General features: G+C 42.0%; 1 protein-coding gene across 2 annotated transcripts in view; it reads right to left on the reverse strand.

Annotated features, from left to right (window-relative positions):
• Nucleotides 1-24694, reverse strand: part of CHCHD3 (coiled-coil-helix-coiled-coil-helix domain containing 3) — a 277973-nt gene extending 253279 nt beyond the window's left edge. The window contains exons 1-2 of one of the 2 annotated variants that reach the window (XM_072784616.1): nt 24427-24694; nt 13537-13624 (exon numbers count right to left, since the gene is read on the reverse strand). In XM_072784616.1, coding sequence (XP_072640717.1) covers nt 13537-13624; nt 24427-24507 — 169 coding nt within the window. In that variant the 5' untranslated portion in view covers nt 24508-24694. The remainder of the gene's footprint in view (nt 1-13536; nt 13625-24426) is intronic. The other variant, XM_072784615.1, reaches the window with a different exon arrangement.
• Between the last annotated feature and the right edge of the window lie 1374 nt (nt 24695-26068).

Here is a 26068-nt window from a genome sequence, read left to right on the forward strand (position 1 = left end):
CTCTGAAGGGTTACAGAATTCCCAAAGCCCTGCTTCACCTATATTCTACTGAGTTCCCAGTCAAAATTTTAAAACAGAATAATAAATATTACAATGCAAGTCCTTAAGTATATATCATAAACATGGGAATAGGAAAAAATATGCATTTGAAGATACTTTTTAAAAATCTGACAAGAAAAAAAAATAAAAATAAAAAAATAAAAATCTGACAAGATTCAAAAGCATTTGAACAGCTTTAGTGAGATAAAATTTCTATACCATAGAATTCAGGCATCTAAAGTATACAGGGTCAGTGGGTTTTAGTAGACTCACAGAGTGGTGCAACCATCAGCAGGCATCTCTATTCTCACCACTTGCACCCCCAACCACCCCGGCCCTAGGCAATCACTAATTTACTTTCTTTCTCTGTAGATGTCCTTATGCTGGACATTTTTCATAAAAATGGGATTATACAATATGTGGTCTCTTGTGACTGGCTGCTCTCATTGAACACAATGTTTCTGAGGTCAAAAGTATTTTGAAGACGCTGGAGATGCTCGTAGACCTTTCCATTCTTAAGCACCCTCCACAGGTGAGGCAGATGCCAGATGGGTCACAGAGGGACCCGGGGGGCTTTCAGGCATGAATTCTGTCTACAAGGAGCTTATTGAAGAGTAAAGCTGTTAACATAGCTATTGATAGTAACTTATTTTTTTTGTAGAAATAGTGACTGCCAAGGGAAAAATACAAAGTGTCATGCATGCTCAGAGTAAGCAAGGTAAATAGGATCAAGAGAAGTTCTGATAAGGTGACCTATAAATAAAATTGATCATACATACACACACGAATAAAGTCAAATATAGAAACATAGGAATGGAGACATTTCCTACAGAAGTAAGTCCACACTCCTTACTTAGCTTTGTTATTCCACCCATATTTACTCCTTGTACTCTTATCTCCCACTCAGTGCCTGCATTCGAAATAAATAGAACTAATTATAATTCCCAGAAATCACTGAGCCTTTATGATTCTAACTGCTGCAACCACCATTTCTTCTCCCAAGACAGAACTGTGCCCCTCCTCCTTCCCAGTCCCCACTATCAATTTCCTTATGTCAGATAAGTAAACTCCTACTAATCCTTCAATAATCAGCTCAAATATCACCACCTCTTTCATGATGCCCACCCTGACCTCCCAGGCAGAGTTAGTCCTTAATTCTTTATGCTACATGTGTATCTTCATTACAGCTCATACTGCATTACTCTGCTTGATTCATCTATGGATGCCCAGCAGTCAGTATAGTGCCTGGCACACAGCCAGGACTAAGTAAATGATTACTGGGACAAGGGAACAGAACACCAAGTAAAAGGCAAAGAGGCAGACAGAAAGACTGGCCGAGTACATCTGGAGTGTGTGAAAGGTGGCAATAAAGTCACAGCCATGGGTGCTATGTTAATGAAGGGACATTTATTGATCACCTGCTGTATTTCAGCACCTGTACTTTATCTCATTTAGTTTCCATGGCAACCATATGAAATTAGTCTCTCCATTTTATCCTGGAGGACACTGAGGTAAGACAAGATCACACAACTATTAAGTGGCAAAAACATACACAGTGTGTGTACACATACACACACACACACACACATTTCTATTTAGAGGTAATTCAGCTACAACTTTTCCATTTCCTATGTGAAGAAAAGGGTTCATTTCCTCTGGAATCCTGTTCCTGAAACCACACCATCACACTGCGCCACTGCCAGGGAAACAGGTGGTGATTTCAGTTAGCCTCAGCCGCCTCCATCCTGGGTCTGGTTATCCTGGTCCAGACCATAACTCCTATGGCACATCAGAAATAATGCTGCAGACCTGAGCACTAGAGGCCTCTGTGACAGTTTAACTAAAAGAATTTGACTTGGATCTTGGAAAAGAGGGCAGGTCTCTATCAAAATCTAACATAGCCTTAAAAAGTTTCAGTTCAAAGTCCTATGAGCAATAATGAGAGTAAAAATGAGCAATTTTTTTTTTTAAAAAGTCACTGTTTTTAAATTTTACTCAGTCATTTTTGCAAACATCATTTTTGCAGAAAGATGAACATGGGTCATGAAACAATGGCTGTGTCAACAGACATATAATGTTTAATAGGACAGAAAAAATTAGAGGGAGCAATTTATCGTTTGCATGTTTATCTGGCTTAATAAAAAATATTTTTTAATTATACAGTCTATGTTTTCTCAAAGATTTTTTATTAAAAAACTAATAAAATATGTCAAAGGTCAAAGAACAATCATGAAAAGAGGATTAGAACTTCCCATAGTCTTATAATAATCACTCTGAAAAGTTTCTGAGAAAGAATATTAAAGCAACCTTTTCAGAAAAATTTTATAAAGATGTCACAAAGGCAGTTTATGGCTCAATCTCACAAGATTCCCAGAGAAGTCAACATGTTACTTTAAAAAATTTAAAAAACACCTTGTGCCCAATGGGTGTCCAGGTTGTCCCACAGAACTAAACGAAAGCTGCTTAAGTAACCTCATTCTTCTTATCAGAAAAAAAGAAAACAGTGTTGATCAGCCCCATTCTGCCTGCAAGCATGCATGTACACAGTGAGCCAAAGGCATCCCTTCTTAATAAAAGCACAAGTTTTAAGAAGGGTAATGAATTGAGGGCTTTGGAAATGTTTCTGCTAAAATAATTTGTTTAAATAATTATGAAGGCAACATTCAGAACCCATAACTTCAATAGCTGCATTAATAAAACAACAAAGATGTTTTGGAGGAGTTGTCAATCTTAAACACTGCTTTATATTTATTTTATTTAAATCAAATCTACCCTGATTATAGTAATTGATTTTCTTATAATTCCTCAGGTCCATGCTCAAAAAATGACATACAGCAATCAATATTTATCTCATTGTTCAGAGTAATGAGATGACCGTTACGTCAATAGCAAGACTAACTGTATCTGAAGAATTTAGCATAACTACCAAATAAAATGTAGGGCAAAGCCAATCTAATATAATTATATGCATTATTACCATAGTACATGGCAATAAGGTTAAAATGAGATGCCTTGGGTAAATGCCCACATGAGCTCAGCCAAAGTCTTAGAAGTTTTTCTTTTATCATTGTTAGTTAATGCTTAGCTATTTGAACACACAGGCAAGCCAGCTCCTGGGTCTCCCAGTCTTCTCCACACTGGCCTGAGAGGACACAAGCAACAGGTCTTCCTTCCAATCCCTAAATCCCCAAAGTTCCTGAGCTTTCAGACACCAAAACCTCCAGGCTTCAAAGAGCTGGCCCCAGGGACCTGGAGGAAGTCGGTGAGAGCAGAGAGACTAACCTTTCCAGAAGACAAAAGTGATAATAGTAGAGTAAGAAATGAAGATCCAGCATGGGAACAGCTGCCCAGAAAGAACAGACAGTAAAGTGGAGCTCTACTTTCAAGGGTCCCAGAGTTCTGACAACGGGAAGACAGGAAAGGGTCTTCCTAGAGGAGGCTGCCAAGGCTGAATAGCTGCTTTTCAAAGTCAGAGGCATGATCTAACCAACCTAAAACTCTTTTCCTAAAATTCCAAAGAAAAGGGACTAATGTCAGATTAGCTCTGACCCAACAGGAAAGGAAAGTGAAGGAGGTACCAGGAACTAAGAGTGCCAGGATCCTAGAGGGGGGGAAATCCCAACTTGCTTCAGCCCTCCCCAAAACTTGGCAAAATCTATGCAGATGACTTATTTTCTAAACTAAATTAATAACTAAGAGTGGAACATGAAAGTCCTTATCAACCTTTCCAAATCAGGGCCCTGCTCCCCAGCCACTATCCCCACAAACCGTGCTTGCCACAGATGGTATCCCAGAAAGATATCTCTTACAGTTAACTGGGTTTCACTGGGTTTTCTATGGTTACGACCTAAAACCTGTAAAGCATTTTTATGGACACTGTCCTGGGCCTGGCGAAGACCCTCATACCCATGCCCAATGGAACAGGCGTAAGAGAAGATCCCCTCTCCACCTTGTATCCAGCTGATGCATGCATACACACCAGGCTTTGTGACCTGATTGGCTTTAGCTCATTCATTCTGTAAACATGTATTTATAATTAGTCACTGTGGTTGAGGGTACACAGGATGAGTAACAAACGTTCCCTGATCTCAAAGGCTCACAACCTAGTAGGAAAGACCACTAAGCCAGTAGCCACACTATAACGAAGAATATTACTGTAACAAGGGTCAGTATTGTAAACTTAGTGATACAAGAACAGGAGATTCTTCAAAAAGGCATCAATTTGGGAATTCTGCCCCAAAATGACAAGAAAATGGCTCTTGAAGAGAGAGAGAGCTCCTCAGCCCTCTGAGACTTTTTTTATCCAAGTTTTCTTAACCAGCTCACCCTCCACAGATCAATGTTTACCTACAACAAAGAGAGACCTCTAATGGCTCTTCACCCCAGCAGAGACAGGTCACCACCAAGGCAAGGGAAAGTACAGGGAGAAGTACCACAGACGGGGGTCCTGTGAGGACCCCCCTCCCCCAGTGAAGACAAGCTGTGCTATCTGGGGGACAGGGCCCATATATGGGCAAGCACAACATTTCGGGACAAGCACTGGGATGAGAGGAGAAACACACACGGGGCACTGTTCAGGGACAGGGGACTTGCAGGATGGGCATCTAACCCAGACCTGGAGTCAGACAAACCTCCCAGAGTCTGTGATGTCCAGGCAGCCATGTGAACAAGGAGGGACAGTCAGCCAGATAAAAGACAAGGAGGTGAGGCCAGGGTGGGGCTGGGGCTGGGACTGGAGCAGAGCGCTGCAGGAACAGCGTTGGCACAGAAGTTCATGCATAGTTCAAAAATCCAAGGGGGACAGGTTCAAGGGCATTCAAGAACTTCAGGGGGACTAGAGAGAATTTGACATGAGGCAGGTGGATCTGGGAGTGGAGGGAGGGGATAAAGCAGCAGAGGGATTGTGCAGGACATGCTGGCTATGTAAAAGAAATTTAGGGGCTCCTGGGTGGCTCAGTGGCTGAGTGTCTACCTTTGGCTCAGATGTGATCTCCATGGGAAGTCTCTTTCTCCCTCTCTTCTGCCTGTGTCTCTGCCTCTCTCTCTGGGTCTCTCATGAATAAATAAATAAAATCTTTTTAAAAAATTAAGATCATCCTGTGAGGAAGTGGAACCTGTCAGGCATTAAACAGAGGAATGGCATGATTGGTTCTACACTCTGGCAGTGAGAAGAAACTAGGAACCACAAGGCTGAAGGCTAGTGCCCCAAGCAAGAGAGTATTAGAACCTGGCAGGAGAGAGAGGATGGTAGCTGCTGGGGCGATGACACCAGGGATGGGAGAAACTGCCTAACTTGAAATCATAAGAAGGGAAATGGGAAAGCAAGGCGTGTTGGACTCATCTAATACACAGTGAGGCTTGGGGTGTCCCCTGCAAGGCCTACAGCCACAAGGGGGGCAGGCCCAGCAAAAGAAGTAAGAGCAAGGGAGCATGAATTGAAGAGTTAAACAGCAGCACTGGCTCATTTGACAAAGTAAATGGGTCCTGCCAACAAAGCCAACATACAGGGGCTTCCTGCAGCCTCTATCTCCCCATTATATGATCTGTGAGATATCCTAACTACCGTATGCCTGTAAGTAAGGAGAAAGTTGCCATTACCACCTTGTAAAGTAATTTCAAGCTCCAATCATCTGGTGCTAGCTAATGAAAACCCATATTCCAATTAACCACTCAGTCAGGGGAACCAGGGCATGCAGAACCAGACTACTGTCTTAAGCATGCCACAGCAATTCTATGAAAAACTTTGAAGAGCCTCACTATAATGATCCACGAGTTCCCGAGGCTTTTCAAGAAACACTCAAGCAAGGTGACAGCTGTCAACAAAGTGTCAAGTAGCCCTGGGGGCAGAACAGGTTTAAAAGGGAACTTAAAAGCACTTATTGTCCCCTGGTAGCACTGATTTGGCCTGATACAGAGTACTGGACATGTAATTCTGAATAAACCAGGTGGACAGGAAAGGGGTAGAGGCAGAAATGAAATGCTGGATCAAACCTTATTTTTTACAATTTTTTTTACACGGGAAAACATCATCATCAACAACAACAACCTACTATTTGGTCGACAGCTAGAAGGGTCAATGGATTGATTTTGAATACCTCAGCTTTCAGTAGAAAAATATACATTTGAAACTCTTGGGCAATATATTTTAAGAGAACTGGACCATCCAGATGATGCCCTCGAAGTCTACCAAATCTAAGAAAGGCAGAAATACTGTTAATCAAGGACTTATTTTACAACTGACATATTAAATTTAAATCAAAGATGGTATTTTATGTATCCTATGTCCTGCACTTTCTAATCCATTAGAGCTGTTTATAAACAATGGCTGATATTTTATAAATCTTGAAGCATAATTATAAAATTTATACTTCAGTGTTGTTTTCATTTTGTGGTTTATCATTGGAGATAGCCATGATTTACTTGATTGTTATGCCCAATAACAACACTTGTTCTATGAGAAAATACAATCTGCTGTCCCACAATTCACTTCAGTGTCAAACTCTAACCACAGCAAAAAAAAAAAAAAAAGTGGAGCACTTCTATCATATAGATTTTTCTCTCTTTTTTCCCTGTGGTCACTGACCTTCCTTCCTTCCAGCTCCTGAGGACTGGGACTCCATGGTGCTATTTTATTTCTAATCTGCAGAATGCAAGGCACCTAACAAAACAGCTGCTTCTTTCTAGTAACCAACGAACAAGTAAAAAATTTCTGACCTACTTGATTTCATATACCCTGGAAGCACTAATGCAATTATGCTACACCAGTCACAGGGCAGGGGCCTCCAAAGATTTCATAAAAAGCAGCTCAGCCAGTGGTCAATCAGTTAACTTGGAAACCAAAGGGCAGAAGTCCTAAGTCACAAAAAACTGCTGGAAGGTGTGACTCACTGACATTTCAGAGCCTACTAAGAATCTCTCTCTAATTCCCTTCCTCTACTGCTGGAGCTTTTCCCTAGACCAGGAGCAGCAAGGACTGAGGTTCTTAGTCCAGAACTGCCACAAACCAGCCCCAAGGCCTCAGGCACCAGATCCTCCCACGTCCTTTGTTGCCTTTGCCTCTTCTATCTCCATTGTGCTTGGTCTTCTCTATCTCTGATTTCTAAAATATCCTGTGTATATCCAAGAACCCATTTGCATCATTTCACCGGCCCTCCTCAGAAATCTGTTGTGCCCTACACTGCCTCAAACAGGGCAACTTTGTTTTTTTCCTTTTTTTTCTTTTTGCCATAGGGCCAATTAAGGACAAATAAAAAATGCTTACAGAGCTGCCTATCTCTTCATGAAAATGATTTTATTTAGTACTCTAGGAGAAAACATATATTCTTACTATTTAGATTTGTTAAACACAAAAATATCAATGAGAAAATTAGCACTGCAGTTTTAGACAGAAAAGCATTATTAATATCTGACTATATCTGAAAAGTAGCAACGAATGCAACTTTTTATACTTGCATCCTGAAATTAAATGGAAGTGCTCAGTAGCCACTAAGCCCTACAGGATAAAAGAAAATTCCTTAACTTCCTCAACCTTCCCTCCCATGAGACCCCCTACCCGTACCCTTCATCTTTATTATTCAGGTCTGTGGACTGATACCAGCACCCCCACCTCCTCTGGTGACCTGTTGGCCCAAGCTGACCTTTTTCTCTGAGTTCCTATAACACCTTCTACACTTCCTACATATTCTATCTCCCTTACAGATTTATTCACTAACTCAAAAATATTAACCGAGTGGGTAAAGGGCACTAAATTACTACTTACCAACTACACTGTAATGTTAAATAGGTTTCTGTTTTTCTGGTTTTGTTTTGTTTTTTTATTCATGAGAGACACAGAGAAAGAGAGAGGCAGAGACACAGGCAAAGAGAGAAGCAGGCTCCATGCAGGGAGCCCAATGTGGAACCTGATCCTGGGACCAGGGGATCACACCCTGAGCCAAAGGCAGACAGACGCTCAACCACTGAGCCACCCAGGCGCCCCTGTTAAATAGGTTTTGACCAAATTAACAATTCCTTGAAGCCCAAGATTGCTGTCGTGCTAGTACTTGTTGACGCGTGGAATTAACAATATGAGTTCAACCATCCATTAAACGTAGACCATGGATTTATTTTTAAGAACAGAGTATACTGACTAGAGAATTTGATTTAAAATCTTTAAGTCAATAGTGTACACATAACTTCCTTTTAGGAATTGTCAGACAAATTATCTATTATGGCACAAAAAGTGCAGAGTTGAGAAACTGTCATCAACAAAGTTTCATGTATTAAAAGTTGGAAACCTAAATATGGCAACTCCCTTCTGCTCTTGTAACTCAAGTCAAAGGAACAAGCACAACTTTTTACTGTGAACTCTCCCTACTTTGTTATGTCTAAATAGACCATAAAGACCTGCTTAAAAATAACTAAGAGGGCCAGATTCTACGAGAAAAACACAAAAAACATATAGATGAATCTATTTCCCTAAATTGGCTGTTTAGTTTAGGCTGTGCTATTTCCAGCTTAAATTGGTTTCCTGCAATTTGTTAAGGCTGCCAAATACTTTGTGATCTCAGTGATGTACTTAACACCAATCGGCAAATCTTTATTTTTCACAATGACAAGAAATGTGCAGAGAAACTTGCACAGTGAGAATAATAACAAAAGTGAGTTCATTTGTCTTTTTTTCCAGATTCATCATTTTAATCTGGTTGCTCATGGCTTAGGAAACCAACAGATAGCCTCCTGAAATCATTTTCTACCTGGTTTTTTCCTATTGATTTGGGGACAGAGTTTTCTCAACATTAGATAGGGTCAAACACGAAAGGTGTGACCTCACTGTAAGCCAGAAAAACTAAAGAATCAGGGTGGAAATGAAGAAAATCAATATCCAACTCTGGTTTTTAAAATCAAAAGATGTGAGATGTTAATGAAAAGGTCAGATTTTAACTATGTACAAGTGGCATCCCTTTAAGACAGCCTAAAAAAAAAATTCCCTGGTGTAAAAGCAAGCCAACATAGTTGAGATAACACACAACACAGTGAAGAATTTGAGGCAGTGAGGACACAGTTAAATTCTTTAAAGCACATTCATTTATTAAAGTGGCATTACAATCTGCTGTGTGTCACGTATTATATTATTTTGCCTGAACAGCTTTACATGCAAATACTTATTGCAACGACTCATTGATCTGGTTCAAGGTTTGGCAAAAAAAAAAAAAAAAAAAATAGTTTCAATAAAATCTTTAGAGGAACTCACTTCCTTATAGCGTAAATTATATTTTCAAAACTATATATACAACAAAACTTAGTTCCTATAATACAGAAGTCCTCAGGCTCTCAGTCCATCAAATGCATTGCCCTATATTCACACATATGAATAGCCTAGGGCTGGTATGAATTAGAATCCTATGAGGAAGAAGGCATTTTAATGAATACTAAAAATTCAACTCACATTTAATATATAATTTGCTTGACACTGAAAAATGTAGAAAAGGCTGGTGACATTTTTATCAATATATTTCTGTAGACTTGAAAAATTATTTCATAATACATCTAAATTATAAATCTTAAATCTATAACTGAGTACTAACTAAAACCCCCAAACGAGAGAAACGCAGAAAAGAACAAACTTTGAGGCTTTCTACTTTACAAACTTTTTTTTTTTTATTTTAAGAATAAATCTCTGTTAATTTGCACAATCATAGTCTAATTGCACTCCTAACCTAAGGGCAAGATCATTTCAAAACAGCACATCAGATGTAGGTTCTTTTCCAGAGTTGGGCTGGAATAGATTAGGGATATATTCTACTCAGAGGGCCACATTATATACCACATCGTGGTACAGACAGAAAAAGCAATTTTCCACAATTTGTGTGGAACATGAGGGTACAGGTGTTCCTCAGCTACTTGGGAGTCCAAGGAATCAATACCTCCAATACACCCGTAACACACAGGTCAGGAAGCTTCTACAGACTGCAGTGAAGATAGTACACCCAGGGAAATATTCCCTGAAGTGTCCATTTACCCACAATCCTTGGAGAGGAGCTGGGATGTGGGAAAGGCAGGCAACAAGATTCACAAACACACAGTGCCATCAAGTTCCACGACCTCAGTCACATCATTAAAATCATGTGATGGAGCTCACAATGGCATGCCCTGATGTTCTAGACTAGACTGCACAATAGAACATTCTGCAACAATGAAAGTGTCCTACACTGCGTGTAGTGAGCACTGACATGCAACTAGTACAACTGATGAACTAAAATCTCAATTTATTTCATTTTAATCCATTTTAATTTGAATCTTCACAGCCCCAGGTGATTAGGGGCCACCACTCAGCATTCAGTTCTAGCCTGACCACCAAACACAAGGTGGCATTCGAAGAGTTTTCAGTGCCCAGGCTGGTCGCGCACCAGAGTTCATCAGTCAGGTCAAACCTAGGAATGGGCAGTGATGGCTCCCTCAGATACACCAGTGTCAGGTCACGCCCCGCAGGCCAGACCGTGAGCAGGCATGGAGCACCTCCCCACGCAGACCCACCCTCTCAACGTGTCAGTTCAGGAAACCAACCAGAGAAGGAAAACACCTTCTCTCCTTTCACATTATTGAATGAGAACCAAAGTGGGGAAAAGCCGGAAGAGGCAACAATCGCTTACAGACAGAAAGAAGGTTCTTTCCTAAACCCAAGCAGCATGTCACTAGAAGGGAGCCCTTTCCCTCCAACTAGACTCTGTCACATTCCTCCCACAGAAATTAGCAAGGTGACCTGCAGATTATAAAAAAACAGAGGGGCTCACAGTCAAACAGGCTTGAATTCAACTGTCGCCTCCATTGCTTACCAGCTCTGTGACTTTGGGCAGGAAAACTAATCATGTCAAGTCTCAGTTTCCTTCTGTGTAAAATGGGTTAGTGACAGTCCCTTCCTCATAGAATTATAAGGATCAAGTAAGACAAAGGATTTAGCACAGTGCTGGCACACAAATAACATTATTTAAGTATAATTTATCACTATCGCTTCATTATTTCTTCACCATTATTATCCTATCTCCCTAACACAGCAGGCAGAAAAGAAATCTACCTAGAAAAAATCGTATTTTAGATCAAACTCCAATTTAAAAAACATCCACACACCAAAAATTATTCTTGATATACTTAATTTTAATATCTTCTAGGTTTCTCTCATGCTTCTATCTTTCTTATAGTCTTGTCATATACTTAGTTGTTTCCCTCCAAAATCCCTGAACGTTTTGAAAGGAGAGGGTTTTTGGTTTTTTGTTTGTTTGCTTCTGTGTCCTCTCAAAATACCAACCTTATTTGCACAATAGTGGGCATTCAATAAATGTCATCTGAATTAAATTTATAGAATTATATTCCAGAATGATCATGAGTAGCTACTTTCAAAATGTATAATGGGGACACCTGGGTGGCTTAGTCAGTTAAGCGTCCAGACTCTTGATTTCGGCTCAGGTCATGATCTCAGGATCGTCAGATTGAGCCCCATGTCAGGCTTCATGCTGGGTGTGGAGCCTGCGGGAGATTCTCTCCATCTCTCCCCTCCCCCACTTACACATGCATATGTGCTCTCTAAAAATATATGTGTGTGTGTGTGTGTGTGTGTGTGTGTGTGTGTGTAAAATATCATCTGCCTTAAAGCAATTCAACTCTAAGCACTAAGAACTATTCCAGGAGCTGGGAATTCAGCTGTGAACAGACAGACAAGGGACAAGTGACAAGGTCCCTGGAGTTTATCTTCTGGTGGAGATGGCAGCCACTGTGCATAAGTAAAAGAAGAGTGATAGGAGATGATAAATGATGAAATGGAAAACAGAAAGGGTCCAGGCATGGCGTGCCTCAGAGGCCAAGGAAAGCTGTTTAAATAGTATTCCATGTACCATGTGACATGGGATGTGACATGGACTGGTATGTGACAGGGACCAGGATGCGACATGGGCTAATTTTTTCCCCAAGACTAAGGCCTCCGTGTGCATGGCAAAATGTAAGGGGATGAGAGAGGAAACAGGGAGCCAGTTACAAGGCTCCTAAGAAGGCAAGGTGAGAGACGCTGGTTGTCTGGATCAGGGCTGCAGCCATGATGTGAAAGGGTCATAGAAGATGTGTTGTGAAGATGGATGGGGCAAGACTGGCTAAAGGCCTAAGGTAAGGAGTAAGGACAGGATGGGACCCAGGTTTGGGACTTGCCCACCTGTGTCATTTACTGGGAGAGAAGAGAAAAGCAAGTCTGGGGAAGAAGAGAAAGGCTTCTTTTGGATATGTTAAGTTGAAGATCTGAGAGCAGAGATTTCAAGTAAGCAGCTGTCTAAATTTTGTTTCAGGGAGAGGTCAGGGCTAGGGATATAGCTGTGGGAGCCTCAGGCATTGACGTTACCATTCCAAAGCCATACATTCAGATGAGATTACTTAGTGGAATTTGGCAAAGACAACCAGGCTGAAGATACTGGAAGGGTGGGAAGAAGCCAAAGAAAGGGTTTCCAGCAAGGAGGGAGAGGTTACTTTTAACATTAATAAATGGTGAACCCCTCTTCACACCCCCCACTGAACAAGGAGTTTCTTAAGAACTACTTCTTATTCATTACTTCTTACCCAACTATTTCTTACTCATCTCTTACCCTCTGTCTTAAACATATCGGAAGCTCAATTCATGGTTACAACTAATGATTAGTAAGGTCACAACTGTCCCCAGGTGAATGGCATTTGGGCAGCATCCCATCTTTCTCAATGTATTTCAGTCTGGAGGCAGATTTACCATACAACACCCTTTCTAATAAATACAGAAACTGCTTAGTCCAAGATTAATCATCTCGATTATTTTCTCATTACCATTCCCCCAATAAACAGTATGTCCGTCCATCCATCAAACTGGGCAGCAACAAGAACAGTAACAGACACATAGCAGGTGCTCAATAAATACCTGTTGGATGAATAAATGGACGGGGAGGGGGAAGCAAAGAAAAGGGAGATAGTCTTACCCATGGGATACATAAATAAAATGAGGCTTAGTAATTCTCTGTAGATGTCAAATTTAACATCTTATTTTCATCAATAATGAAGACTGAGAAGAAATAAACTGTTTATAAACTCAGAAGAAATCGATTAGGAAATAAAAGCATTGGAGATAGTTCACAATTTGCAAACAGTAAATCAATATTTTCTAAGTTCAATATTTTATTATAAATATTTACTCCTTTTTCTCTAATATCCCTTTAGGTAATTCATTTTACACAAAAGACATGAAGTAACCTGCCAAAGCTTAACAGAGGGTTCAGAAGCTGGATCAGAAAAAAAAATTCTACCAAGACTGTTTGAAAATCGATTTATTCTCCTTTTCATGCAAAATGTTTTAAAAGAAACCCTAGTACTGCTTTCTAATACTCTGTATATAAAAAAACCAAACACCCAAGTAACAATAAGCAAAAAGACATGCAGAAGAATTTGGCGAATCAAATAAACTTTTATCATTACAGTTTTCCCTCTAAAAATTCTAAAATTAAAACTTCAAAATACCTGAGGCACCATAAGCACTGGAATGCCGCTGAGACTTCGAACCAGATGGGGAGGTTTCCTTCATACGATCAATCACATTTTCCGAAAGCTGAAAAGGCACATCAAAATAAAATCAATTATAAAAAAACAAGAAAGGAAATAGTACCATAGCATCCAAGTAACATAGTCATCCACATCAATATGTGAAACAAATGGCCTGAAGAAATCTAAGTTACGAAACTAAAAGCCAGAAAGAACAGTTGTAAGATTTCAAGATGCACCCCACAGCACTATTTCTTTATTTCTTCGAATGCACTGCTAATAGCTCATTATAAAGAACTCCTTTCCTCATTTTATACAGTGCACCAAATTGTAATCTCTGAGAAAATGTAAGCCCAGAAAAACGCCAACTTTCCTCCCCTAATCCTACAAATTAATTTTGCAAGCAACAGGTCTTAGCTCCTTCCTTCCCTCTAGTCCCAAAGGAAATGGTATCCTTCCCTCCCTCCTGTTCAAGCTAATCACAAAAAATTGGTCTTTCAACAAATTTTATTATGTACCAAATCTGTGCCAGACACTAGACTAGATTTGGGGTATTCAATAGTCATCAAGTTGCTTGAAGTGGAGGAGAAGAAACCATCATCAGGCACTGAAATGTAATGCGAAGGGCACCACCTGAGTCAGCCAGCCTAAAATGGAAGTCTCCAGAAAGCATATGGGACAGGACATCTAGCCAGGCTTTGGGTGTAGGACTGGGGCTGGGGAAAGATAAACAGGCCTTAAGAAGAGAAGACTTAGCCTAGGAGTACTCCAAGAAGAGGGAACACATGGCAGGTATAGAGGAGAAGGAACAGCTTGCTGCCATTAGACACTAAGCACAGATAACAAGTAGGCAGCTGGCAATAAGGTGGAGACTCTGAGAGTCCTCAGCCCTGGAATTACTATCATACCATTCTTGTCTATTTTCTTTATTGCACTTACCACTATGTGAGGCATTCTTGTTTGTCTGCCTTTTACACTCAAAAGGCAGCTCCATGAAAGCTAACATTTGGCTCTCCTACTATATCCCCCGAGCCTCAATAAGCCTGGTTAATTGGATGAATGGCTAAACAAATTATTGAAACAATATGAATGAATGCAAGAACGACTGAAGCAAGAAGCTGGGGCAGGGGAGAGGGAACCGATGAGAGAAGGTGGAGAGAGAAATGAGATTTTAGATTCTTGAAGACTCTTAGTAAACCCCTTAAGTGAAACAGTTTGAACTGATCCTGAAGGATTTTAAGCAGGGCAGTGACAAGATCAGACTTACATTTTAGAAAGATCACTCCAGCTACAGCGTAGAGAACAGATTGGAGTGGGACAAGAACAGAAGCAGGAGGACCCCTGAAGGAAGCTAAAGGACCAATTAAGAAGCTATTAAGCATATGTCCACACAAAGATTTGTGCAGGAATGTTCATGGCAGCATTACTCATAATATAGCAGGAGTGAACCAAGCAAATGTCCATTTACAGGCGAATGGATAAATAAAACATTAGGTATCTATACAATGGAATACAAGTCCGCAATAAAAAGAAGTTCTGATACATGCTATGATATGTATAGACCTAAACAATAATTAAGGGAAGAAAGCCAGGCACAAAAAGCCACATACTGTATAATTCCCTTTATATGAAATGCCCAGAAAAAGGCAACTCTGCATAGATACAAAGTAGAGACGTAGATACCTAAGGCTAGAGTAGGAATGGGGATTAACTATAAAAGGACAGGACAGATCTTATTGGTTTGACGAAAATGTTTGAAAACTGGATTGTGCTGATGGTTGCACAATTCAGTAAATTTATTGGAACGCATTGTACACAGAAACAGGTGAGTTTTAAAATATGTAAATTATATAATAAAGCTGTTTTAAGGGAAAAAAACTATTATGATAATCCAAAGGGAACACATTCAAAAGATATTTAGGATTTAAACTAGCTAACATTCACTAAGTGCTTATTATGTGCCAGGCATTACACTAAACAAAACACTGGACTCATTTAATCTTTAACTATCATGGGAAATAGATACTTTTACGGTCTCCGCTGTATAGGTGAGAAGCTAAAGCACGGCCAGATTAAATACCTTGCTCTTGATTTTACATTTTATTGGTAATGGAGCCAGGATTCAAACCCAGAAATCTGAGTCCCAAGGACCCATTCAGGTACCCTGCTTCACTGCCAGACTCAGCATCTGACTAGATGTGGAAGCAAAGCAGGAGTCCTCAGGACATCCAGGCTTCTGAACCATGTACCTGGGTGAACCCTTTCCTGTATCCAACTTCCACTTCCTTGACTCACCACCGTCTAGCTTATAACCCCATACAGTGGTGTTTTTGTAAAAGTCAAAAATGACCAAACAAGTAACCTTTTATATTTATGTAAATAAATACCGTTTATATTTACATTTATAAAACACCTAACTTCCCTTTTAGCATCTAACACCTTTGGTCACTGTCCTCTTCTGGAAACCCCTTTTGGCTTTTCTGACCTCCCACTATCCAGACTGCCCTAGGACTCTGGCCACATCTTACATCTGTTGCAGGATTCCCCTTGCCTGCCTACCCTTAAATGCCAGAAGGACCCACATTCGCTCCTTTGCCTTTATTCTCTTCTCGCTCTAACTACTCTCATTGGTTATCTCATCCACTCCCTCGACTTTTAACTGCAGTTGATAAATTAGTGAATTCTAAATCCTTTATCACCAGCCCAAGACCTGAATCCCAAAAGCTAGACTGCATTGTCTAAAGGACACATCCTATTGGACAGACCACAAGCACCTCACGCCCAAAATGTCCTAAACTGAATTCACATTTGCCAAAATCTCCTCTTCCTCTTGCTTTCCTTATCTCATTAATGATACCACCTCCACCCAGCTTTCTAAATCAGAACATAAGGCTTAGCCTTGACTCTTCGTTCTCCCTCATTCTCTTGGCTATCAATTTCTCAACCCCGAAATATTTAATGAATACATTTCTTCTGCCATCCTATCTCCCCTGCCCTAATTCATGGTACCATCAATAATCTCCCTAAAATGCAAATCTGACTATGGCAATGCCCAGCTTCAAAATCCTTCATACCTTCTATTGACAGAGAAGTCCAAATTCTTCTCCACGGCATTCAAGACTTCCACATCATTTGGTGATGCCTAATTCTCCAACCTCAATTTCCATAGCCTCTGCTTTAATACTTCTTACTTTGTTCTCCACCCACACCAGCTACTTATTGGAGGCCGTCTCTTTGCCTTTATACATGGCTACATTGCCTTCTCCCCTGGCCTCATGGGAGGGAATCACCTTTCAAAATCCGATTCAAACATCCTAAAGCCTTCTCTGACCTAATCGGTTCCCCACTCCATTCCAACTCTGCCTGCCTGAGGCCACCCTTATTGGTGCCTCACTATACCGTGCACAAATCTCCAACATGGCAGTCCAACGACAGAACAAGTATTTGCCTTTCCACAAAACTGTGAGCTCCTGTATATTACTGAATCATTTACCAAATGTTTAGTAGGCCAAGCACTACTTAAGGTCTTTGTGATACAAAACAGTCTGTACCTGAGCGGTTACTTATATCCCAGGAGCCAGACCAGAATGCAGGGGAGACAGTTAATGGAAAGACTACAGCTCAAAAGCTGGGGTCTCTGGAAGAAAATTCTAAGACTCCTCTTGGAAGAGAAATGGAAGTTAGAAAGGACAATGTCAAGGGACTTTCTATTTGAAGATGTTAGGGCCAGTTGCTTCTATTCTAACAACTGACAGCCACTGACATTGCTACTGAAATGCACCTGCAAAGCTGAGATATATCTTAGGAAAAAACTCTTAAGATTGACTACAATCCTCTCACAATTTACAGGTGAGAAAAAAAATAGTTCTGAGTAACATCCAATTTCTGGTAGCATCAGGATAAGCAGTAACCACCAATCTCTAGTCCAATGCTTCCTCTGTTAAATAATACACCCCTTCAATCCTATGTGATAAAATAAATTCACTTCCTGTCAAGGAGATTAAATAAGCTTTACTAAATTTTAGAATCTTAAAGCTATTTTAATCGATACATAATGAATATAGAGCTCATTCAACTACATATTATATATTTATAAGCTATTTTAACATAGTATGCTATAAACACTATATATATTACATATCATATACTACCATATTATATACTATTATATATAACATATTGTACGTTACATTTCTAATATGATTTGTTTAAAGCTAATGTACATTAATTTGATATAACATACATCTATATAAAATTTTGTATTTTGATTTATTTTTCTATAGTTCAGGCCAAAGTCAAAGAATTACAGCTACACTAAATATATATTCTACCCAATCAGAAAGTGAATGTGTTTGCTAAAAATCAAGTGTTGGCCGTAAACCTTCACCTGTATTGATGACAGGCCACCCTTTCTTCTGGATACCACTTCATCTACTTCTCAAAATTCATACATTGCCAGGACCTATTGCTTCTTTCAAAATGAATACTACAAAAGTCCTTCCAGAAACTAACGCAGCCTCCAAAGTATCATTCCTTGAGAGTAAAACTAAAGGCAGACCCAAAGAGAGGAAAAAGCACCAGCCACCTCCTAGCTATACAATCCCAAGGAAGTCATCTCCATCAGCCTCATTTTCCTCGTCTGAAACTGAAGAACACCTACACCTGCAGTTATAAGAAGGATTCCAGGTGCATCATAAACTGTGACATGCTACACACAGAGTTGGTAAAGTCACTACGAATACAGCTCCAGCCATGGGGATTTGGACTAATCATTTCATCTTAGATCATTCACCAACTCACCAGAGCTTGTGCTGAGCTCCTTCGCTACACAGTGCATGAAGGCTGGGCTACATCTATTGCCAGAAGCAGCTACCTAAGTCCCAGTATGATTATATAAAGTGCTCGCTTATTCCTATCTAAGCATGCTCTTTGGGTAAAGTGTAGTATCTCTTTAGCCTCATCACTGTCTCTTTTTATTTTCGCGACTTACCTGACGTCTCAAAACTTGCTACTTAATGTCAAGTTCTAATATCAACTCAAAACATTTACTAATGCAGGCTTTGACCGTATTTCAGTAAATTTACAAGCATGCCATGCGAAGAAGCACAATTCATCTTTTGAGTTGATAAACATATTGTAGGGTTGCACTGAGCGTCAACCTCCCTCTTTTGTCCTTATAATCTTTTATAAGTGGATCCTCTGGCCCTTCCAAAGGTACATCCATGGCAGCCTACGGTAGCAACTCTGCTTGCTCCACGCATGAGTCGCCTTATCCCCAGTACATTCTCAGCTATGCTGTTAAAAGGCAAATTGCCGTGCCGTATTATCCTCTGTATCTCCAGTTAATACCAGCTGAGCTGACCTTCCAGTTGCAGAGAGAAGTTCAGACTGGCAACTCACCTGATCTCCTCTGTGAACTGGGGTACTCATGAAGCAGCTCACAAGATTTAGAGATGCTGGTCAGGGTTATACACACAATCTGGACCTTCAGAGCGACTCTTCTCTGTGATGTGAACTGACCCAAAAAGGGGTCAGAGGTAGGACATAAGCTTCTGCAAGGGCTGGATAAGCAGCCCTCTGTAAGAGAAGCAGCTTCTTCAGGAAATATCTTTCCTTAAACAGGGTACTTCTGTTAAAAAAGCTTTTGACAAAAAAATAAAATAAAATAAAATAAAATAATAAAAAAAAAGCTTTTGTCCTATTTAAAGATCTGTAGCTACAATACCTGTTTCCAGACCTCTCTGCACTCCCCATCAAGACAAATACCATGTGCAAAAAGTATTTGCAGCAAAGAATGGTGAAATCTCACTCTCACGCTCTCTCATTCTGTCACACACACACTACAATTATGCCCTGAGGTCCATGGACTATGGATTAATTCCTCAGCTTTATGCAAAACTGCATATTAATATTGTTCTGGGCCGAGTCCGTAGCTTACAGATTTACAATAATCCATGAACTAAAAGAACCACTGTTCTCCTCTAAGGGATAACTAAGAGGAGAGGGCCAGGGCTTTCCAACATCACAGAACTGAGTCCACGGACTCTATCTGTCCTCTTCTTTACTGCTGCTAAAGAGAAATTTAAGTAAATGGGGCTTACTAAGTTCTGGTTTGTACCACTTACCACACCAACATGTGTTCCAGAGAGGAGGAAAGGATGTGTTACGTTCTATAGTCTTCCCACTCAAAACTTCCTAACCCCCTTGGCTGGTCTTATCTAAAACGAGCACAAATATACCACCCACCAATCTAGAATCCAGTATTCTCAGAAACAGGAGGCTGCATGAGAGGGACAAAGATAAGTATTTCCACTTCCAAGGAACCGAGTAAAAGGAGGAGGGGAACTCCTTCTAAGTTGCCCTTCTCTAAGAGGAAAGTTTAGAACCACCTAAGACAAATAAATCACACCCTCACCTCCATTATTTTTCTTCATCTCTTCCCCATGTGTCTTAAACTGACTAAAGGACTCAGACTCATTTTTCTCACTGGGTCTTCATGTAGCATAGGTCATCTTTTTTAAGAGTACTGGTTTCTTTTTTTAACTACCATTTTAAGAGACAGGTTCCCAAAACTGCCATTATTATATAGAAGATATTACTCCCAAATACTTACTTAAGGGCATGGTGAGGGAAGAGAGAGACATAAAGTTTATATGGTAACTTTTAGCTTACATTTGTAATTTGCCACTTGTATTTCTTTGCAATTGTCATTAATGGAAATGAACTTCTGTCTAAAATCTTAGAAAGATTGATTGATTGATTGATTGATTTTTAAAGATTGCATTCATTCACTTGAGAGAGACAGAGAGAGAGAGCACAAGCAGGCAGAGGGAGTGGGACAAGCAGACTCCCAGATGAGCAGGGAGCCCAACACAGGGCTCAATCCCAGGACTTCAGGATCATGACCTGAGCCAAAGACAGACGGTTCACTGAGACACCCAGGCACCCCTCTTGGAAAGCTTTAAAAAAAAAAAAAAAAAAAAAAAGTTCTATAAAGCTAAACAGGGTACTCTGCCCAAGAGTCACAGAATCTAAACTGGAAAGGAACCAATCATCCACCAGTTAGCTAAATTACCTCAACAGCATCCCTCAACACTCCCAGTGACTGACCGATTTATTGCCTCTGTTAATATACACTCTCCAGAATCCTCAACAATATCTCACATTAAATAATCTTTTCATTTTGGGGCTCCCAACTGTCAATACTTCCCCAAAGCATCAGTCGCATCCCATGTGAGGATCCATACAACTGCATGCATGTATGGCTCCTATGAATTTCAGCTTGCAACTTCAAGGCCAGTTGCAGAGCTTCCTTGATGCCTGGAAAGCCTGATAAATATTACTTTGAAAATGATACTCATTGAAGTTGACATTTGCTCTGGAAGAGTTCACTCACAGCTATGATGTTTTAGATAAACCAGTGAAAAGACTGAATGGTAAGCATACCTTCCAAACAGGCACAGCAGGTGCTCAGAAAAATCCTATTAAGAACATGTAATATGAGTAATGAAAATGCCTGGTCTTTCTATCCCTAGAAATGATTTTAAACTTGGAGAAGAAGGCAAGGCAAGAGGGTGGCCTTTCATCCAACCCATGAGTTGTTTTAGGTTTGAAGCTGGAATTAGGTATGAGAATATGAGTGATTTTATGCAAGTGGAGGGAAAGCTATCAACTGTGAAGGATAAAGGAAATAAACACCATGAAAATAACACCTGGTAGGTGAGAATAAACTTTAAACTTAAAATTGTTAAGTAGGCCCTTTAATTGCTAACCATTGAGGACATTTTCAGCAAAAAAAAAAAAAAAAAAAAAATCTGGGAAAACATTATCTATTAATAAACACAGCCTAGTTACTGAAAGCCTTATGTTGCTTACTAAATGTTACTCTTCCTATATTAAGATAAATGAAGATGAAATTACTATCCTTATCAGTGGAACGCAGAATTGGTTTTCCAGCAGTGACTTAGTCTGTGAATTGCTGCTACGCTCTCATTTCTTATGAGTGATGACATAAATATTAGACAATTGGACAAATCTGGAATGTTTTCTTCAGCTAAGTTGAACGAACCTATCTGCAGTTCAACGCTGAAGCTTGGGCCTCATCGGCACCTCGCTTTAGTCAACTGAGCTAAAAACAGTGGCTCGCTTATGATACCAAGATTGTTGCTTATCCTTCCCCATGCCTCAGAGGGAAACAAGAGGACTGTTTTGAGAGGAAGGCAAGGCAAGGCAAGAGGGTGTATTTTAGGAAAAATACAAAGATCGGCTGAAAAATTTATACAAAATGCCTAAAGGGAAATCACACAGGCAATCAGCTGCAGAACTAAGGACTCCTTTTTCTCAGTCCACATCTTTAGGTATGCCTGTGGGAGCACAATATGCTCTTATTTAATCATTTTAAGATCAATGTAAATTTACATACCCATTCCCTTGAACAACTCTAATAATACCTACTACTCATGTAAGTACTAAGCATTGTCAAAACACTAAATGCTTGTATACCACAAGCAGGCTGCAGTATCTAAACATACTGAACAAGGAAACCTAATCAAAGTGACTTGTCCAGGGCCACTGAGCCTAGTGAGAGGCAGAGCTAGAACTAAAGCCAGGTTGGCCAGCTTCCAAAGCAAGTGCTCTGGCCACTATTCTAACTACACAGCACTTCCAGAGAACCTTCAAATATTAGATGTGAAGGAACCTTACCTAACAGCTGCTTTTTATTAAAAAGCTACAACGTGCCACGTGCTTTAAATACCTTATCCCATCTTCTTACCAAATATGAAGAAGTGACTTGTCCAAAGCCGCAGAATGATAAACATCTAATCTGAGACTCACACCAAGGTCTGTTTAACTCCAAGCTGATGCTTTTTTGAACAAGACCCCAAAGAACTCAGGATGACCCCCAAGTACTCAACAATTCAAGAGCGTGCCATTTTTAGAGGAAATTGCAATGGGCTTGAGTATGGCTACAAGAAACTTATAGTGCCACTAGACTCACAGAATTTCAGAACCAGAAAAGATCAGAGGTCTCAGAGATGTACTCAAGCCCCATCATTTTGCAGATGAGCAAACTGAAGCACAGGGATGCAAATCAACCTTGAAAAAGAAGGATTTGAAGCAAGTGGGAGACCACTGCAAGGGCATTCCAGGTGAAGGGTGTATCCTGAAGTGAAGCAAAGCACAGAGGTCAAAGGGGGCATGGTGTGTGCTTGAATCATAAATACAATGCCCTCTGTGAGAAAGGACAAAAACAAAGAATACTTCTGTCAAGTCGTGTGTTCAAAAGACATAGTTTCTTTTACTTAAAAAAAGTGGAGAAAACGTTTTTTAAACAATCTCCTCATTCTAGGCTAATATCTACCCTATTATCATCCTTAGAGTAGCTAACCTTACCTAATATTTGATATGAAGGTCTGTGCTGTGTCCAAATTTTCTTTTCATTTTGTTTGCTCTCATCACTGTGTCTGTCTATAGCAGGGCGTGAGAACATGGATTTAACTATTGTTCTAGCCAGTGACTTCTCACCCAGAATTTGCTTTGCTCTCCCTTACTTTTCATTTTCACCCTTAGGTATGGAAAAGTCAGAGCCTAAGGCAAGGTTAAACAAATCTCTGCATAAAACGCAGTTTATAGTAGTTTTTATTTTACTCCAAGGAGTACAAACTAAACCACAACAATGCCATGCAGCCTCAGACATTCTGTTACAAAACGTGGTACTGTCATTAACTGATATCAAGGAATGGTGGTCACAGACCAAAAACTGAGGTCAACAGTTTGAGCTTCTATAGAGAAAGCTTTAATAAATTCTTCTCACGGTAACAGTTTCAGAGTAAAAGTTCTTAAACATTTTAAGTATTTAAGAAGTTTTATTTCCTGGTAACAGAACTAAACACAATTCACACATTTCATTCCCTTATGCGGGTTGTGTGATAACAAGGAAGGAAAACTTAACAAATGATAATGGAACTTCCAGAAGTGAAACTGCTTCATTGACCAGGTTCGAGCAATACTCTCAACACTGAGAGGCTCCCGGTTCAGGTGCAGCGAAGAGCGTTCAGTGCAGGTAGGGCCGGTGTACCGACACCCCGGGGGGAAACCAAGTGTTCCGCTTGCTCGCCGAGCACCCGCGGGGGGCGTTAAGGCTTTCCCGGCGACGTGCGGCTGGGGACTCACCGGACCCCACCGGCGCGGCGGTCTCCCAACACTGCAACCCTAGCTCAGGCTAGTCCGGCTGCCTGGCAGGCGCCTGTCCTGGAGCAACCGGGCCTCGTCCACAGAGGAGGCAAAGAGGAGGCGTCAAGCGAAAGCCCAGAGCTGGAAGGCACCCGGGCAGGCCCCAAGTCTGCGGCGTGTGCGTGTGCGTGTGCGTGTGCATGTGCGTGTGCGGCAACCAGGGGCACGAGACCGGGGCGCTAAGGAGAGGAGAGCGGGCTTTCCGCGAAGCGCCAACGCACCGAGAAGGGTAACGGGGGCCGGCGCAAAATGAGGTCGCGATCCTGAACCCAGGAGGAGTTCAGACAAGCCCCACTTCACAGAAGGCAAGGCCGGGGCTTCGGATAAAGCCCCCCGGCTCGTGGGCACCTCGGCCAAGCCCGGACTGGAGCCGCGCGCGGGGCAGTCGGCTTCCGCGTGGCGCTGCCCCCACCCGCCCCAGCGCCCAGCTCAGCGCCTGGCACGGGGCCAGGGGGTCCCTCTGGATGGACGTCCCGAGTCTTGAAACTTCAGGCTTCCTTGCAGGCAGGCAGCTCGGCTTCGGGCCGGACAGCACTGGGGGCCCGGGCGGGGGGACCCCGGCTGAGCCGTCCCGGGCAGGCCCGAGTGTGGGGTCCGGGCCGGGCGCCGGCCCTCCGCCCGCCCGCGGTCACTCACCCGGATGCCCTTCACCACGGTGATGTTCTCGTTCTCGTCCGCCTCGAAGGTGACCCGGCGGGTGCTGGCGGCCCCGCCCATGGCTCCTGCTTCTGCCCCCGCACAGACCTGGCCCGGGCGCACGAGGAGTTCAGGCCCCACGCGCACACACGCGCGGGGACGCACCGGCCGACGCCTTCCTCGCGCGGCGGGAGCAAGGCCACGACCCCAACAAGCAAGGAGAAGGCGCCGGTCCTCGGCTCCCGCCTCCTCCGGTCACGCGCCGCAACAAGCGTGCCTCCGATTGGTCGGAGGCACGAACGGCCCGCCTCTATTCGGCGGGGGCGCCCGGATTGGTTGGACCGGCCCCGGAGGCTATGGCAACAGGTGCTGTCTGACCCGGCTTCCGCAGCCCCCGGGTGTACTGGGAATTGTAGTCTCCCGTCCGGCGCGGTAGCGGCTGGGACCTTCTTGCCTCGGACCCGGAGCGCGAGGGGCGCGCGGCATCCTGGGAGATGTAGTCTGGATTGTGCGCGCGCTTTGTAGGCGGGCGACTTGGAAGGAAGTCCGTCCCTCTAACGAAACCTACGTTTTGGACGTGTGGCTCCAGAGACGTGGGTCGGGGACGTGGGGCGTACAAAGTCTGTCCTCAGGGAACTCGCGGTCTGCCCAGGGAGATGCTCTGTCCTAACGGAGCCATTCCTAGATTCCTAACACTAGAAACATGAGGCAAAATGTAACATTCATTTTAGCCTGAGCCACAAAAACAATAAAAATCCAGAAACTCGCCCTGTGGCCGTACTCAGGAGGACCGTGTACCACGCACCGTTCTGTTGACTTTCGTGAGATGAAGTTCTAACTACTGTGGCGTTCAGGTCCGCAGGCGCGGACACAGACCGCAAAGCGCCCCCGCGCCTCCTTCCCCGTCCGTTGCCGCAACTGCTTAGGCCGGGATGCGACGAGGCGGAGGAAAGCGCAGCCGCTACCACGAGCGGCGGGCGTTGGGGGAGGAATCAGAACCACAGCAGACGAAGCTGAGATCATTTATTCTGGAAGGTTTCTAGTTCAGAACTTCGCCTCTGCAAGACCAGTAAATAACTTTTAAGTGACATACACACATTTAGAATTCTTACCGGGGTACCCCAGTGGCTTGGTCCGTGAAGGATCTGGCTCTTGAGCTCGAGATACTGAGTTTGAGTCCGACCTTGGGCTACATGCTAGGCATGGAGCCTATTAAAAAAAAAATCAAATCGATATCTGCTACGTACCCTGTGACCTGTAACTCCAGTCAAATGACTATAGTCTTACAGAGGCAGATTTAGAAATGAGGCTAATGATGGTGCCATTCTTGAATCCCTGTCAACATTAAAAGCAACCAACCACGACACAGCATGGCATCCTCCTATTACAAAGGCATTCAGAAAACTTGTAATGATTTTTTTTTAAGTTTTATTTAAATAATCTCGACAGCAAGCATGGGGTTGGAACTCATGACCCCTAAATCAAGGGCCGCATGTTCCTCGAACGGAGCCACCCAGTCACCCCTTAAACCGGCTATTCATTACTGGAGGAATCTTTAGAGCCAACACTGTGTCTTTCATCTCTGTGTCCCTGGTCAGCAGTAGAGTAATGAATTTATTCCATTCATAATTTTGTTATTTTT

This window comes from Canis lupus, chromosome 18 (genome assembly GCF_048164855.1).
Source record: "Canis lupus baileyi chromosome 18, mCanLup2.hap1, whole genome shotgun sequence".
Classification (NCBI taxonomy): Eukaryota; Metazoa; Chordata; class Mammalia; order Carnivora; family Canidae; genus Canis; species Canis lupus.